Source organism: Mauremys mutica, chromosome 26 (genome assembly GCF_020497125.1).
Source record: "Mauremys mutica isolate MM-2020 ecotype Southern chromosome 26, ASM2049712v1, whole genome shotgun sequence".
Lineage (NCBI taxonomy): Eukaryota > Metazoa > Chordata > Testudines > Geoemydidae > Mauremys > Mauremys mutica.
In genome coordinates this window covers 15,054,924-15,072,922 of record NC_059097.1, presented here as the reverse complement: position 1 = coordinate 15,072,922, position 17,999 = coordinate 15,054,924, and the positions used below count along the sequence as shown (strand labels likewise).

Below are 17,999 nucleotides of genomic sequence, written 5' to 3'. Positions count from 1 at the left end.
CACAAGAGGGCAGGGGTGTGGGTTGGTGAACTGTACAGTCACAAGTTTGCATATGTCCTGTCTGGATTGCTGTTTAATGAATCCTGCACTTCAGGGTGCATATACTGCATGGTGATGGGGGTTGAATGCAGAGGGTAAGGGTGGTAGGTATCAGGGCTGGTTGGTGAACGTACAGGTGTTGGAGGCAGCTGGTGGTGGTAAGAACCTGGATGCTGGGGAAAGGTGGTTTGAGCTGACATTGGGGCACAAGGCAAAAAGGACGAGGCGGGTGGGGGAGTAGCATGGTAGTGCTCTGCTTGCATGGCAACGAGTGACTCTATAGAGTCCGCTTGGCGCTCCAGGATGCTTAGCAGCCGCTCCGTGCTTTTCCTCTTGGCCACTGCATTTCTCTGCCGGTTCCTGCTTTCCCTCTGGCGGACCTTGCTTTCTTTCTCTCTCCACTCCTTCAGGTCTTTACTCTCTCGAGCAGAGTGATGAAGAACAGTTTTCAGCATGTCCTCTTTGCTCTTGCGGGGATTTTTTCTCAAATTTTGAAGCCTCTGTGATGTTGAACATCTGGGCAGTCCAGTAGTCAAGGTCACTGTAGAAACACAGAAATGACAACATTTAACACGGGCAGCATTGTATCCACTATCTCCAGACATGAATTGTTACACTGAGGGAGTTCTCACTTTAGCATTCTTTTCCCCACACGCATAACACAACAGAAGCCACGAAATGGTGAGTGAGGGGTGCTTATAGAAGTGGGGCTTGAGTGATAGAGGGGAGCTGGTTGCTTCGGGTAATCTGGAGTGCTAGAGGGGTTGAGTGAAGATGCAGATGCAGGGGTGATCTTATTTCCCTATCTCTTCACTAAAGAGTCTCCCAACATTTTTCACAGGACTTAATCCTGGAAGATGTTTCCCTACTGCGAGTCACTAGGGAACAGCGGGAGGCTCTTTTAGAGCAATGTGGATTCCGCCCGGGACCCTATGCGGCGTGCCTGTGTTCAGAAATGGTCCCCCCACCACTGGCAGCAGAGTGGCGCGGATGCGTCACCGTCACTGGGACAAGGGACACAGTGGCTCTGCCTATAAACCTGCGCAGGCATATTGCCCACGCTCTGGATGAAGCTTTTGCTGAGATAACTGAAGCAGATTACCGCGACGTGATAGACCACATCAACGGGCTATTCCACATCTAGAGGCTGGCATGCATGCAGCCATAACCCCCCTTCCTCTCCAGAAACATTTCCACCCAGAAAATAAAAGCCGCTTACCGGTAACCCGCTCCTCTGCTTGTCCTTCTGCAACTGCTGGCTGCTGCGATTGGGTACTTTCCTCCTGGCTTGAGAAGAGCTCCTGGCTGCATGCCCACTCTGGGGTGTCTTCCCCCATCCCAGTAGCTTCACTCGCGGTTTCCTCTCTCCCCCCCCCCGCCACCTCCTCCGCCTCCTCCTCCTGTCCCCCAGCCTGCTCAGAAGTGTCCATCGTTATCCTGGGATTGGCAGTGGGGTCACCCCCAAGTATCTCGTCCATCTCCCTGTAAAAACGGCAGGTCGTGGGGGCAGCTCCGGATCGTCGATTCCCCTCTCGGGCTTTGTAATAGGCACTCCGCAGCTCTTTAACTTTCACCCTGCATTGTAGTGCGTCCCGATCATGGCCCCTATCCAGCATGGCCCTTGATATCTGCTCAAAGATATCGTAATTCCTACGGCCGGAGCGCAGCTGTGCCTGAACAGATTCCTCACCCCAAACACTGATGAGGTCCTGCAATTCACCAGTGCTCCATGCTGGGGCTCGTTTGCCGCGTGGAGGCATGGTCACCTGTAACTGATTAACTGATTGCACTCCACACCTGGCTGCAGCAAACAGGAAGGAGATTTTTAAATTTCCCGGGGCATTTAAAGGGCGGGTCACCTGAGGCAAGAGCAGTAGAGTGCAAACTGATGTGCAGAGTGGCTGCACAGGAATTCTGGGATAACTCCTTATTCCCTGGAGGACAATTAAAGTGCTGGTGAGTGTCCACACCTGCTGAGCAGCGCTGGATCACCAGCGCTGCACTCCTTATACCCCTGCCGGGATGGGTTTTCAGCCAGCGCTGCAACCAGGGAGTTGCAGCGCTGGTTGTGCCCTGCAAGTGTGGACGGGGTGTTGTTGCAGCGCTGGAAAGCCTCCACCAGCGCTGCAACTTGTAAGTGTAGAGCAGTCTGTGCTTCAGGGTCTGAGGACAGATTGGGTTACTGGTGTTTCAGAGCAGAACAGTTTTGTGGCTGAACTCTTAAGGATGCAGGGGAGAGCAAGCCAGCTCTCACCCTCAGCCCCTTTGGATTTCTGTGGTATCTCTGTAAGACAAAGTCCAGCCCTAAAATCCATAGCAGCTAAGAAGTTAAAAGCTAGTGTTTGTGTTGATGCCAATTACCTGGCTGGCTGGGAGAAGAAAGACCTGCTAATAGCTGTTAGCACAGAGAGCCCACCCCATCAGCCAGTGACTTCTGTTAAGCAAGAGAAATCAGGGTTTAATCCTGCAGGACTCTCATTCATTAGCCCCTCCCCGTATAACCTCCCCATCTCTGTGCACAGCGACCCCGGCCACCGACCCTGAGTCCTTGCTGCATCCTCCCTCCCAGAGCAGGGCCCCTTCCCAGGCACACATGGGCACTTGATTGATGATGTCACAGGCTGGTGGTGTAGCCTGGACAGTGTTTACACCGATAAGATGACGTGTTGGGGTGCAGCTCGCCCTTGTACATGGCTACTCACCGTTACTGGAGGAGATGAAATTGGGTGAAACCCACAGACACTTGATTTATAGTTGAAATCATAGGCAAGGATCAATACACGTAACGATTACAGTAAGAGAAGTATAGTAAAGAGGGGCTTGCACTGTGCGGACTTACAAGCTATGGACACCAATGGAAACAAAGATCGAGGCGCAAGGGAGCCCATCAGACGGGAGGCCCTGCTTCAGTTTACACTGTCCCAGGGACCTGACAAAATGAAAAACTGGTCACTAGGAGAGGTATTTTCTCCGCTTCCTTATGGAAATAGGATGGCGATATACCACATCTGCTCCTTTGCTCTGATTACAATAATGTCAATAGCTGCCCCAAACCATACCTGGCCTTTGGGAAGTCCATAATTAAGCATCAAGCCTCAATACTCATGATTTACATCACTGATTTATTAATCATTCTAATATATGAATGCATCCAACTGCTGAGATACTGCATAGCAAACTAATTGCTAGAGCCCGCCCCAGACTTCCTTCTTTCAGAATCCTGTGGCGGATTCCACCCGCTTGTGGTTCCTCGTTAGTCTCTCAAAATGAGGGTGGGAAATATCTGACCTGGGATTGTCTCCTTAGGCCTATTCAGGTAAATCCCACACCTCCCACAAAGGCTCCACCTAATACAACACCACTGGCCATCACATACAGCCCCTCTGCAGTGCATTATCAACGATCTACAAGCTATCCTGGAAAACGATCCCTCACTCTCACAGAGCTTGGGAGGCAGGCCAGGTCCTCGCTTACAGACAACCCCCGAACCTGAAGCAAATACTCACCAGCAACTACACACCACACCACAGAAACACCAACCCAGGAACCAATCTCTGTAGCAAACCTCATTGCCTACTCTGTCCCCAGATCTACTCTAGCGACACCATCAGAGGACCCAACCACATCAGCCACACCATCAAGGGCTCATTCACCTGCACGTCTACTAATGTGATATATGCCATCATGTGCCAGGAGTGCCCCTCTGCCATGTGCATTGGCCAAACCGGACAGTCTCTAGGTAAAAGAATAAATGGACACAAATTGGACATCAGGAATGGTAACATACACAAGCCAGTAGGTGAACACTTCAATCTCCCTGGTCATTCTATAACAGATTTCAAAGTCACTATTCTTGAACAAAAATACTTCAGAAACAGCCTTCGAAGAGAAACAGCAGAACTAAAATTCATTTTCAAATTTAACACCATTAATCTGGGCTTGAATAGGGACTGGGAGTGGCTGGCTCCTTACAGAAGCAGCTTCCCCTCTCTTGGAATTGACACCTCCTCATCTATTATTGGGAGTGGACTACATCCACCCTGATTGAATTGGCCCTGTCAACACTGGTTCTCCACTTGTGAGGTAACTCCCTCCTCCTCATGTGTCAGTATATAATGCCTGCATCTGTAACTTTCACTCCATGCACCTGAAGATGTGAGGTTGTTTTACCCACGAAAGCTTATACCCAAATAAATCTGTTAGTCTTTAAGGTGCCACCAGACTCCTTGATGTTTTTGTGGATACAGACTGACACGGCTACCCCCGATACTTGACAATTCTAACATATCCTAACATAATTCTCTAACCAATTATATCCCACTACGTAATTTACTCACACCTAGCAACATGAATTTTACAGCAGATAGAAACAATTAGTGAACCAGACTGATTAACAAGGTAAAAGTGGTGACCATAACGATAAGACAATAAAGAAAAGAGAGTTTGACAACCACAGCCATTGATAAGGGATTTATTGCCAGAGAGGATGATTTATAATAATACTAACTCTTCTGCCACTTTGAGCCAAGGAAGTTGGCCTTGGTATTTTACTGCTTAAAAATGAGCAGGGATTACAACCATGGAATATTCTTTGTGACGAGTATCCCACAAATTCCACTGACCTCCCTTGTTTTCTTTGCCTGGAGTAGGGTTTCCAATTTCCAAACCTGATGTGATCTCGCAGCTGGAACGAGGGGAAGAACCGTGGGTCCCGGACCTCCAGGCCTCTGAGAAAGAAGTGCTCCCGAGAGCTGCCTGCACAGGTGAGGACTTGGTTAAACCAACTCAACAACTGTGTGGGAATGCGGGAAACATTTGGGATGCCCTACAAAGACCCTGTGAGCTCTCCAAGCTCAGGATTGTTCCCTGCAGATGTGGAATCATTATGGCAGATGTCACTCATGGCTTCCCTCCTACCCTGACTGACAACTGGCAGCAGGTCCCTCCCCGGTCTCGCTTTCCCTTGAGTGTTCTGGTGAGATGCAGACCAAAACTCATCCCTTCCTCTCTCCTCTGGGGAAGGGTTTGGGGAAAATCAGCTCCTGAGAGGTTTGATCTCTCCCATACATTTTGTCAAGTATCAGAGGGGTAGCCGTGTTAGTCTGGATCTGTAAAAGCAGCAAAGAATCCTGTGGCACCTTATAGACTAACAGACGTTTTGCAGCATGAGCTTTTGTGGGTGAATACCCACTTCTTGCATCTGAAGAAGTGGGTATTCACCCACGAAAGCTCATGCTGCCATACATTTTGGTTTTTTCATCCCTTTTTCCATTCCTCTCTCTGAGATTTCCTTTCTTTCCGGCACAGGGAGTGACCTATGCCTGGATTCGCTCTGTCTCCCATCAGGTGATGGGATGGTGAGTGAGAATGAGAAGGAGAAACTCCAACAGGAAGATGCTCAGCAAGTAGAACCACATGGAACGTTATCAGGAAGATCCAAAGGGAATGTTTCCGGGCGTTGTGCACTCCCAGAAAAAGCAAAAGCCTGTGAGACGCAGCAGATGCCAGAGGAAAACTTCAGTAGCCACTCAGACCTAATAACCCGCGACAGAATCCACTTGGAAGGGAGACGCTACACGTGCCATGAGTGCGGGAAAAGCTTCCCTTGGAGCTCACACCTTATCATACATCGTAGAATCCACACAGGAGAGACGCCCTACACGTGCTCTGAGTGCGGGAAAAGCTTCAGTCGGCGTTCAAACCTTATCACACATCGTAGAATCCACACAGGAGAGATGCCCTACACATGCTCTGAGTGTGGGAGAAGCTTTAAGCGCAGCTCTGACCTGAGCGCACATGGGAGAATCCACACGGGTGAGAAACCTTATGGATGCTCTGAGTGCGGGAAAAGCTTTAAGGACAGCTCTGCCCTGAGTGCACATAGGAGAATCCACACAGGTGAGAAACCTTATGGATGCTCTGAGTGCGGGAAAAGCTTTAAGGACAGCTCTGCCCTGAGCGCACATAGGAGAATCCACACGGGTGAGAAACCTTATGGATGCTCTGAGTGCGGAAAAAGCTTTAAGCAGAGCTCTGCCCTGAGCAGACATCAGGGAATCCACACGGGTGAGAAACCTTATGGATGCTCTGAGTGCGGGAAAAGCTTCAGTCAGCGTTCAAACCTTATCATACATCGTAGAACCCACACAGGAGAGACGCCCTACACATGCTCTGAGTGCGGGAAAAGCTTTAAGCACAGCTCTGCCCTGAGCGCACATAGGAGAATCCACACGGGTGAGAAACCTTATGGATGCGCTGAATGCGGGAAAAGCTTTAATCACTGCTCTACCCTGAGCACACATAGGAGAATCCACACGGGTGAGAAACCTTATGGATGCTCTGAGTGCGGGAAAAGCTTTAGTCACTGTTCACACCTTATCTCACATCAGAGAATCCACACGGGTGAGAAACCTTATGGATGCGCTGAGTGCGGGAAAAGCTTTAGTCGGCGTTCAGACCTTATCGGACATCAGAGAATCCACACAGGAGAGACGTCCTACACGTGCTCTGAGTGCGGGAAAAGCTTTAAGCACAGCTCTGCCCTGAGCAGACATCAGGGAATCCACACGGGTGAGAAACCTTATGGATGCTCTGAGTGCGGGAAAAGCTTCAGTCGGCGTTCAAACCTTATCTCACATCAGAGAATCCACACAGGAGTGAAGCCCTACATGTGCTCTGAGTGCGGGAAAAGCTTTAAGCACTGCTCTGCCCTGAGCGCACATTGGAGAATCCACACGGGTGAGAAACCTTATGGATGCTCTGAGTGTGGAAAAAGCTTTAAGCAGAGCTCTGCCCTGAGCGCACATTGGAGAATCCACACGGGTGAGAAACCTTATGGATGCTCTGAGTGCGGGAAAAGCTTTAGTCAACGTTCAGACCTTATCAAACATCAGAGAATCCACACAGGGGAGACGCCCTACACATGCTCTGAGTGCGGGAAAAACTTTAAGCACTGCTCTGCCCTGAGCGCACATTGGAGAATCCACACGGGTGAGAAACCTTATGGATGCTCTGAGTGCGGAAAAAGCTTTAAGCAGAGCTCTGCCCTGAGCGCACATTGGAGAATCCACAGGGGTGAGAAACCTTATGGATGCTCTGAGTGCGGGAAAAGCTTTAGTCAGCGTTCAAACCTTATCAAACATCAGAGAATCCACACAGGGGAGACGCCCTACACATGCTCTGAGTGCGGGAAAAGCTTTAGTCACCGTTCAGACCTTATCACACATCAGAGACGCCACACAGGAGAGACGCCCTACACGTGCGCTGAGTGCGGGAAAAGCTTTAGTCTGCGTTCAAACCTTATCAGACATCAGAGACTCCACACTGGGGAGAAGCTAGAGCCCTCAGCCCCCCGCGCCCTAATCCTCAGCCCCTGACAGAGCCCTCATCCCCCCGCACCCTAATCCTCATCCCCAGCCCTGAGCGCCCCCAGATCATGAACCCCTCATCCCCCTGCACCATGAACCCCTCATCCCCCTGCACCCTAAGCCTCAGCCCTGAGCCCCCCCGCAGCATGAACCCCTCATCCCCCTGCACCCTAATCCTCAGCCCCAGCCAGAGCCCTCATCCGCCCGCACCCTAATCCTCAGCCCCAGCCAGAGCCCTCATCCCGTCGCACCCTAATCCTCTTCCCCAGCCAGAGCCCTCATCCCCCCCGCACCCTAATCCTCAGCCCCAGCCAGAGCCCTCAGCCCCCCGCACCCTAATCCTCAGCCCCGCCCTGAGCGCCCCTGCATCATGAACCCCTCATCCCCCGCACCCCCGCATCATGAACCCCTCATCCCTCTGCACCCTAATCTTCAGCCCTGCCCTGAGCGCCCCCGCAGCATGAATCCCTCATCCCCCTGCACCCTAAGCCTCAGCCCCAGCCAGAGCCCTCATCCCCCCACACCCTAATCCTCAGCCCCAGACAGAGCCCTCATCCCCCCCGCACCCTGATCCTCAGCCCCGGCCAGAGCCCTCATCCCCCCGCACCCTAATCCTCAGCCCCGGCCAGAGCCCTCATCCCCTCGCACCCTAAACCTCATCCCCAGCCCTGAGCGCCCCCACATCATGAACCCCTCATCCCCCCGCACCCTAATCCTCAGACCCAGACAGAGCCCTCATCCCCCCGCACCCTAATCCTCAGACCCAGACAGAGCCCTCATCCCCCCGCACCCTAATCTTCAACCCCAGCCAGAGCCCTCATCCCCCCGCACCCTAATCTTCAGCCCCAGCCAGAGCCCTCAGCCCCCCGCACCCTAATCCTCATCCCCAGCCAGAGCCCTCATCCCCTCATACCCTAAACCTCATCCCCAGCCCTGAGCGCCCCCACATCATGAACCCCTCATCCCCCTGCACCCTAATCTTCAGCCCCAGCCAGAGTCCTCATTCCCCTGCACCCTAATCCTCAGCCCCGCCCTGAGCGCCCCCGCAGCATGAACCCCTCATCCCCCGCACCCCCGCATCATGAACCCCTCATCCCCCTGCACCCTAATCTTCAGCCCTGCCCTGAGCGCCCCCGCAGCATGAATCCCTCATCCCCCTGCACCCTAAGCCTCAGCCCCAGCCAGAGCCCTCATCCCCCCACACCCTAATCCTCAGCCCCAGACAGAGCCCTCATCCCCCCCGCACCCTGATCCTCAGCCCCGGCCAGAGCCCTCATCCCCTCGCACCCTAAACCTCATCCCCAGCCCTGAGCGCCCCCACATCATGAACCCCTCATCCCCCCGCACCCTAATCCTCAGACCCAGACAGAGCCCTCATCCCCCCGCACCCTAATCTTCAACCCCAGCCAGAGCCCTCATCCCCCCGCACCCTAATCTTCAGCCCCAGCCAGAGCCCTCATCCCCCTGCACCCTAAGCCTCAGCCCCAGCCAGAGCCCTCATCCCCCTGCACCCTAGTCCTCAGCCCCAGCCCTGAGTCCCCCCACTTCATGAACCCCTCATCCTCAGCCCCACAGCCCTCACCCCAAACCTCTGCCCTAGCCCTGAGCCCCCTCCTGCATCATGAACCCCTCATCCCCCAGCCAGAGCCCTCATCCCCCCGCACCCTAATCCTCTGCTCCAGCCTTGAGCCCCCCCACAGCCTGAACCCCTCATCCCCAGCCCCACAGCCCTCACCCCAGAGCCCAACCCTCTGCCCTAGCCCTGAGCCCCCTGCATCATGAACCCCTCATCCACAGCCCTCACCCCACACCCCAACCCTCTGCCCTAGCCCTGAGCCCCCCGCATCATGAACCCCTCATCCACAGCCCTCACCCTGCACTCCCTCCTATCCCCAAACTCGCTCCCGCTTCCCATACACCCCTTCCCAACCCCAAACTCCATCCCAAAGCCTGCACCCTTCACCCCCTCCTGCACACTGTCACGGAGTATAGGGGAGTCAGGCCCTGCACCCCCGGGCTCCCTGCCGATTCACCGGGACTCTCAGCCAGGCAGTAAAGCAGAAGGTTTATTTAGACGACAGGAACACAGTCCAACACAGGTCTTGCAGGCACAGATAACCGGATCCCCCCTGTTAGGTCCATCTTGGGGCCCCATACCCCCATCGGGGATCAGAGCCCTCTCTCCCTGCTTCCCCTCTTTTTCCCAGCCAACTCCAGTCTGCCCAACCCCCTCCGGCCCCTCCTCTCTGCTCAGCTTCTTTCCCGGGCCAGGAGGTCACCTGACCCCTTTGTCTCCAACACCTTTAGCCAGCACCTTTGCAGGGAGGGGCCTGGCCATCCGTTGCTAGGAGACAGAGCTTCAGGCATTTGGCTGCATGGCCTTTTGCTGCTAGATACTTAGGATCTGTACCCAGCCCCCAGTAAGACCAGTCCCACTTCGTCACACACACACACACCCTGCCCCAGCCCAGAGCCTGCACCCAGCACCCAAACTCCATCCCAAAGCCTGCACCCTGCACCTCTCCTGCACTCTAACCCCAGCCCAGGATCTGCACCCCAGACCTCCCCCACCGAGCCCCCTCCCAGAGCCATGGGCAGAGTTTGGGGGGGCGGGTTCTGGGCACCACCAAAATTTTTACAAACTTGCCACCCGTGTCATCAGCTCCAGGTGGGGTACCCTGAGGTAAAAAACTACCTGTGCCTGACATCCTCTAGGGCTGCACATGGCGTACCACCACATGCCCAGTCTGGGCGGCGGAACGGGGTGATGACTGACTCCCTCGCTTCAGGGCAATCTGCGCCAGAGATGTCCATGAAACTCTTGTGGAGATACAGGGCAATCCGCTGCCGCAGGTTCTTTGGCAGAGCTGCTGTGTTTCTTGCCCCATTAAGGGTAACTTTCCTGCACTACTCTGCTGTCGCGGGAGGGGCGGTGGGGGCCGTTGCTGCACACAGGCAACCCACATAACGGCCAGGGGGGAAGCTGCAGTCTTGGAGAAACCCGCCCTTGAGTCCCTGCTCGCTCTCAGCAGCGAGATCTTCCATAATGCACACAGCCTGTGGGAAATGTGGGCAGAGGAATGATGATAAGGCCCCCCCTAGGGTGCTGTTTCTCCTCAAGAGCCACATGCCCAGTGTACAGTAGGGTCCTGGAACAGTGGTTTCCCCTGCCCCCGCTGTTACCATTCTGGGGGGCTTGTGGCTCACTGTGCTTGCCTGGGTTTAGCCAGTTAGTGATGGGTATGTGAATAGTGGCTGTCTTTAAATCACTGCATTAGTGGTCTGTGTGCTGCAAACAATACTGCTTCCATAAAATGCTGCATTTTGGCTGCACGGAGATGATCTTGGGATCCCAGCCTCCCTCTGGGTTATCACTGGCTGAACGGCTGCGCAGAATTAGCAAGCGGCCCTAAAGAACTCGAGAACTTTCTGCATGAGGTCATGATGCACTCTGCGGCTGAAAAACAAGAACCAAATGAGGGGTCGGACAGCGAGAAGAGGGACCGAAAGGAGAACTCGGTGTGCTGGAACGAAGCCATGGAGCGGCTTTTAAACTTGATGGAGTGCCAAGCGGGCATGCTGCAGGCGCTACTAGCACTGCAAACCAAGCAGCTCCGCGTCCGCCCTCCCCTGCAGCCGCTGTCGCAAAACTCTTTCCCATTCCCCCCCCAGCCACCGCCAGCACACGCTTATCAACCTCCTGGATCCAGTCTGTACCCGCTGCATTCCACTCCTGCCCCATCATAGTCCAGCCCTGCGAACGCCCAGTGCCCAGGGCACTCGACACCCGTCCCGCTGTAGTTTATTCCGGCTGAAGTACAGCACCTGCTGCACTGCACTCCAGAGTCTAAGCTGCATATGATACCTAGACATACACAAATCTTTAACCATCCCGGGACCCTCCCTTCCCCCACCCCCACAGTGCTGATGTGGTGTTTCTTTTTCTCTCCTCCGGTGGTTGCTTTTAATAAAATCATAGTTTTGGGTTGAAAGCAAACACAGCTTTGCAAAGAAACACGCAATTCTCTTAAACCCTTATAGTGCATCATTTGCACCAGTCACAATCCCCTCCTAGCATTCCAATCACTGCGCTCCTGGGCATAGCCACAAATATTAGTGGCTTTTAGCTTCAAATTGCTGCCTCGAGCCATCCCTCAGCCTTCTGGCCCCACACTCTGCCCCTCTAATAGCCCTGGTCTCTGGATGTTCAAATTCAGCCTCCAGGTGCTCAGCCTCAGCCGTCCAGCCCTGAGTGAAGCTCTCACTGTTCCCTTCACAAATATTCTGGGGTGTACAGCACATGGCTATTAGCATAGGAATATTGTCATGGGCCAGGTCCAGCCTTCCATATAGGCAGACGACTTTTATCAACAGCTAACAAGAGCAGAGCACCACACCAGTGGCATCTGACAACAGGGTGAAATTTGTCATTTTGGTCAGCGATTTTCATTTCCCTTCTCCGGGGGCAGAGATGGGGTTGGAGCTACCGCAGGCTGGGATGTAGAGCCCGTGTTCCCAGGGCCGGCTCCAGCTTTTTTGGCGCCCCAAGCAGTGAACTGGGGGAAAAAAATAAAGCCGATTGGCAGCACTTCGGCGGCAGCTAAAACGTGCCGCTTCATTCTTTGGCGGTAATTCGGTGGCGGGTCCTTCGGTCCCTCTCTGGCAACAGCTCAGAGGAGAAGAGAGGGACTGAGAGACCTGCCACCAAAGACCCGGACCTGCCGCCCCTTTCCGTTGGCCGCCCCAAGCAGCTGCTTCCTTCGCTGGTGCCTGGAGCCGGCCCTGCATGTCCCCATCTATCAGTTACTTTGGGAACTTGTCTCTGCTCACAGGCTGCCTCCAGCCTGTCTGGCCAGCTGCTGAGCTCTGTGGGGGTGAGTCCTTTGGCATAAGTGGCACCCGGGAGAAACCCTCCTACCAGATGCACTGGTGGTATAGTGGTGAGCAGAGCTGCCTTCCAAGCAGTTGACCCGGGTTCGATTCCCAGCCAATGCCGGGATGTGCCCTTTTCTTGGCCGGGAATTGGTTTAATTTCAGTCCCGTTGTATCAGTTTATCAGTGGAACGGGAGAATTAATGTCCCACATCCCAGCAGGTCATTCAACACCCAGTGGAGGAAGAAAGGGGCGGGACTATACAGTGAGCTGCTGGAGTCATCCTGGCATTACAATGTTTGGTTTATTTTTTTAAATGTTTCCTTTACCTCCCTCTCCATTTTGGACTCAGAGCCTTTAAGGGCAGAAGGGACCATCGTGATCATCTGGTCCGATCTCCTGCACCTTGCAGGCCAAAGGACCCCACCCACCCACTCCTGTAATAGACCCCTAACCTCTGCTTGAGTTACTGACATCCCAAAATCATGGATTAAAGCTGTCAAGTTACAGAGAATCCACCATTTACACTGGTTTAAACCTGCAAGTGACCCCTGCCCCATGCTGCAGAGGACAGTGAACCCCCCCAGGGTCGCTGCTAATCTCCCCTTGGGGAAAACTCCATCCCAACCCCAAACAGGGTGATCAGCTAGACCCTGAGCAGGCGGACAAGGCGCACCAGGCAGACACCTGGGAAAGAATTCTCTGCAGTAACTCCGAGCCCTCCCCATCTATTGTCCCATCTCCGGCCGCTGGAGAGATTTGCTGCTAGCAGTCACAGATCGGCCCCATGCCGTTACAGGCAGTCCCATCCTACCACCCCGTCCATCAACGTATCAAGCTCCGTCTTGAAGCCAGTTTGGGGTTTTGCCCCACTGCTCCCCTTGGGAGGCTGTTCCAGAACTTCACTCCTCTGGTGGTTAGAAACCTTCACCTAATTTCAAGGTTAAGCTTGTTGATGGCCAGTTTATATCCATTAGTTCATTACCTGTGGGGGCATGTGATAGTGTGGGGGAGGGAGGGAGAAAGCCTGGAGAACTGACCGTGGGAGCCAGAGAGATTCCCTGTTCCCCGACCACCCGTCTCTGGGAGGAACCAGCTGAAACTGCCCTTGGGAAGCTGCCACTAGTAACTCAGGTGTGAAAACATTATTCCGCTGGAATCAGATTAAAGCCTCCTCACACCCGGTGTCATGGTCACTGACCTGGCTCATTCCTGGGATGTTCCCAGCCACAGCAATGCAGTGAGTGGAACCAAATCCCTTTCCAGAGCCCAGGCACACACACAAATCCTGGGGCTTTTCATCCCTAGGCTGCTGGCGCCATCGTGTGGCCATTTGGTTTCACTCCTTTCTGTTACAACCTTTAGCTTTCTGCACAGAAATGTTAATTCCCTGGGAGAGATTCGGGAGCGTTTCTCTGTTTTGTGTTGTTAAGGACTGAAATGTTCCCCGGGTTCCTCGATCCCAACCTGCCTCCCGTTCTACTGCCCATGCAGCCCCATCCCAGCCCTCAGCCCCCAGTCGATGCTGATCCCCTCAGCCCCATCTGGGCAGGGGTGAACCCTGTCACTGCGCATTGCCTGGTTCCCCTAACTCTGAGGGACTTCAGCTGCTCCGTGTCCCCGGGGACCCTCCACACCACTCCCCTGCTTACCACGGTTCAGATAGGCGTGCACAGCACATTTTATTAGGGTGTGCAACCAGGGAGCCCCGCCCGATCCACTCCCTCCCACTTCCCACTCCCTGACTGCCCCCCTCAGAATCCCCAACCCCCTGCTCCTCGTCCCCTGACTGCCCCCTCCTGGGACCCTGCCCCTAACTGGCCCCCAGGACCCCACCCCATCTAAGCCTCCCTGCTCCTTGTCCCCTGACTGCCCCCTCCGGAGACCCCCCCCACCCTAACTGCCCCCTAGGATCCTACCCCCTACTTGTTCCCTGACTGCCCCAACCCTTATCCAGACCCCCGCCCCCACACAGACCCCTGGGACTCCCACACCTATCCAACCGCTCCCCGCCAGGACCCCCAGAACTCCTGACCCATCCAACTCCCCCTACTCCCTGCCTGCCCCAACCCCTCTCCACACCCCTGGACCCCGACAGGCTCCCCCTTAAACCCTATGACACATTCAACCCCCCCGGCTCTCTCCCCCATCCCATCCCCCTTCCCCACCACTCCATCTCCTCCGCATCCCACCCCCTTCCTTCCCAAACTGCCTCTTTCCCCCTGCCCCTGCTTCCCCATCCTCTTCTCTCCCCATCCCCTGCCTCTTCCCCACTGCTCCATCTCCTCCCCATCCTACCCCCTTCTCTCCCCATTGCCTCCTTCCCCTGCCTCTGCTTCCCCATCCTCTTCTCTCCCCCCTCCCCTGCCCCTTCCCCACTGCTCCATCTCCTCCCCATCCCACCCCCTTCTCTCCCCATTGCCTCTTTCCTCCTGCCTCTGCTTCCCCATCCTCTTCTCTCCCCCATCCCCTGCCCCTTCCCCACTGCTCCATCTCCTCCCCATCCTACCCCTTCTCTCCCCATTGCCTCTTTCCCCCTGCCCCTGCTTCCCCATCCTCTTCTCTCCCCCATCCCCTGCCTCTTCCCCACCACCCCATCTCCTCCGCATCCCACCCCCTTCTCACCCCATTGCCTCTTTCCCCCTGCCCCTGCCTCCCCATCCTCTTCTCTCCCCATCCCCTGCCTCTTCCCCACTGCTCCATCTCCTCCCCATCCCACCCCCTTCTCTCCCCATTTCCTCTTTCCCCTGCCCCTGCCTCCCCATCCTCTTCTCTACCCCATCCCCTGCCCCTTCCCCACTGCTCCATCTCCTCCCCATCCCACCCCCTTCTCTCCCCATTGCCTCTTTCCCCTGCCCCTGCTTCCCCATGCTCTTCTGTCCCGATCCCCTGCCTCTTCCCACTGCTCCATCTCCTCCCCCTCCCACCCCCTTCTCTCCCCATTGCCTCTGTCCCCTGCCCCTGCCCCTGCCTCCCCATCCTCTTCTCTACCCCATCCCCTGCCCCTTCCCCACTGCTCCATCTCCTCCCCATCCCACCCCCTTCTCTCCCCATTGCCTCTTTCCCCCTGCCCCTGCCTCCCCATCCTCTTCTCTCCCCATCCCCTGCCCCTTTCCCACTGCTCCATCTCCTCCCCATCCCACCCCCTTCTCTCCCCATTGCCTCTTTCCCCCTGCCCCTGCCCCTGCTTCCCCATCCTCTTCTGTCCCCATCCCCTGCCCCTTCCCCACTGCTCCATCTCCTCCCCATCCCACCCCCTTCTCTCCCCATTGCCTCCTTCCCCTGCCCCTTTCCCCATCCTCTTTTCTCCCCATCCCCTGCCTCTTCCCCACTGCTCCATCTCCTCCCCATCCCACCCCCTTCTCTCCCCATTGCCTCTTTCCCCTGCCCCTGCCTCCCCATCCTCTTCTCTCCCCATCCCCTGCCCCTTCCCCACTGCTCCATCTCCTCCCCATCCCACCCCCTTCTCTCCCCATTGCCTCTTTCCCCTGCCCCTGCCTCCCCATCCTCTTCTCTCCCCATCCCCTGCCCCTTCCCCACTGCTCCATCTCCTCCCCATCCCACCCCCTTCTCTCCCCATTGCCTCTTTCCCCCTGCCCCTGCCTCCCCATCCTCTTCTCTCCCCATCCCCTGCCCCTTTCCCACTGCTCCATCTCCTCCCCATCCCACCCCCCTCTCTCCCCATTGCCTCTTTCCCCCGCCCCCCTGCTTCCCCATCCTCTTCTCTCCCCCATCCCCTGCCCCTTCCCCACTGCTCCATCTCCTCCCCATCCCACCCCCTTCTCTCCCCATTGCCTCTTTCCCCCTGCCCCTGCCCCTGCTTCCCCATCCTCTTCTGTCCCCATCCCCTGCCCCTTCCCCACTGCTCCATCTCCTCCCCATCCCACCCCCTTCTCTCCCCATTGCCTCTTTCCCCCTGCCCCTGCCCCTGCTTCCCCATCCTCTTCTGTCCCCATCCCCTGCCCCTTCCCCACTGCTCCATCTCCTCCCCATCCCACCCCCTTCTCTCCCCATTGCCTCCTTCCCCTGCCCCTTTCCCCATCCTCTTTTCTCCCCATCCCCTGCCTCTTCCCCACTGCTCCATCTCCTCCCCATCCCACCCCCTTCTCTCCCCTTTGCCTCCTTCCCCTGCCCCTTTCCCCATCCTCTTTTCTCCCCATCCCCTGCCTCTTCCCCACTGCTCCAACCCTCCCCATCCCACCCCCTTCTCTCCCCATTGCCTCTTTCCCCTGCCCCTGCTTCCCCATCCTCTTCTCTCCCCATCCCCTGCCCCTTCCCCACTGCTCCATCTCCTCCCCATCCCACCCCCTTCTCTCCCCATTGCCTCTTTCCCCTGCCCCTGCCTCCCCATCCTCTTCTCTCCCCATCCCCTGCCCCTTCCCCACGGGCTCATCTCCTCCCCATCCCACCCCCTTCTCTCCCCATTGCCTCTTTCCTCCGCCCCTGCTTCCCCATCCTCTTCTCTCCCCATCCCCTGCCCCTTCCCCACTGCTCCATCTCCTCCCCCTCCCACCCGCTTCTCTCCCCATTGCCTCTTTCCCCCCGCCCCTGCTTCCCCATCCTCTTCTCTCCCCATCCCCTGCCCCTTCCCCACTGCTCCATCTCCTCCCCATCCCACCCCTTCTCTCCCCATTGCCTCCTTCCCCTGCCTCTGCTTCCCATCCTCTTCTCTCCCCATCCCCTGCCCCTTCCCCACTGCTCCATCTCCTCCCCATCCCACCCCCTTCTCTCCCCATTGCCTCTTTCCCCCTGCCCCTGCCTCCCCATCCTCTTCTCTCCCCATCCCCTGCCTCTTCCCCACTGCTCCATCTCCTCCCCATCCCACCCACTTCTCTCCCCATTGCCTCTTTCCCCCTGCCCCTGCTTACCCATCCTCTTCTCTCCCCATCCCCTGCCCCTTCCCCACTGCTCCATCTCCTCCCCATCCCACCCCCTTCCTTCCCCATTGCCTCTTTCCCCTGCCCCTGCCTCCCCATCCTCTTCTCTCCCCATCCCCTGCCCCTTCCCCACTGCTCCATCTCCTCCGCCTCCCACCCCCTTCTCTCCCCATTGCCTCTTTCACCTGCCCCTGCCTCCCCATCCTCTTCTCTCCCCATCCCCTGCCCCTTCCCCACTGCTCCATCTCCTCCCCATCCCACCCCCTTCTCTCCCCATTGCCTCTTTCCCCTGCCCCTGCCTCCCCATCCTCTTCTCTCCCCATCCCCTGCCTCTTCCCCACTGCTCCATCTCCTCCCCCATCCCACCCCCTTCTCTCCCCATTGCCTCTTTCCCCCTGCCCCTGCCTCCCCATCTCTTCTCTCCCCATCCCCTGCCCCTTCCCCACTGCTCCATCTCCTCCCCATCCCACCCCCTTCTCTCCCCATTGCCTCTTTCCCCCTGCCCCTGCCTACACATCATCTTCTCTCCCCATCCCCTGCCCCTTCCCCACTGCTCCATCTCCTCCCCATCCCACCCCCTTCTCTCCCCATTGCCTCCTTCCCCCTGCCCCTGCCTCCCCATCCTCTTCTCTCCCCATCCCCTGCCCCTTCCCCACTGCTCCATCTCCTCCCCATCCCACCCCCTTCTCTCCCCATTGCCTCTTTCCCCCTGCCCCTGCCTCCCCATCCTCTTCTCTCCCCATCCCCTGCCCCTTCCCCACTGCCCCATCTCCTCCCCATCCCCCCCCCTTCTCTCCCCATTGCCTCTTTACACTTCCCCTTCCTCCCCATCCTCTTCTCTCC

General features: G+C 56.4%; 1 protein-coding gene across 1 annotated transcript in view; it reads left to right on the top strand.

Moving 5' to 3' along the window:
* LOC123356631 overlaps window positions 1–17,999 on the top strand; it is an 871,996-nt gene that overhangs the window by 682,270 nt on the left and 171,727 nt on the right. Inside the window, 1 exon segment of the mRNA XM_044999988.1 lies at window positions 5,618–7,372. Coding sequence (XP_044855923.1) covers window positions 5,618–7,372 — 1,755 coding nt within the window.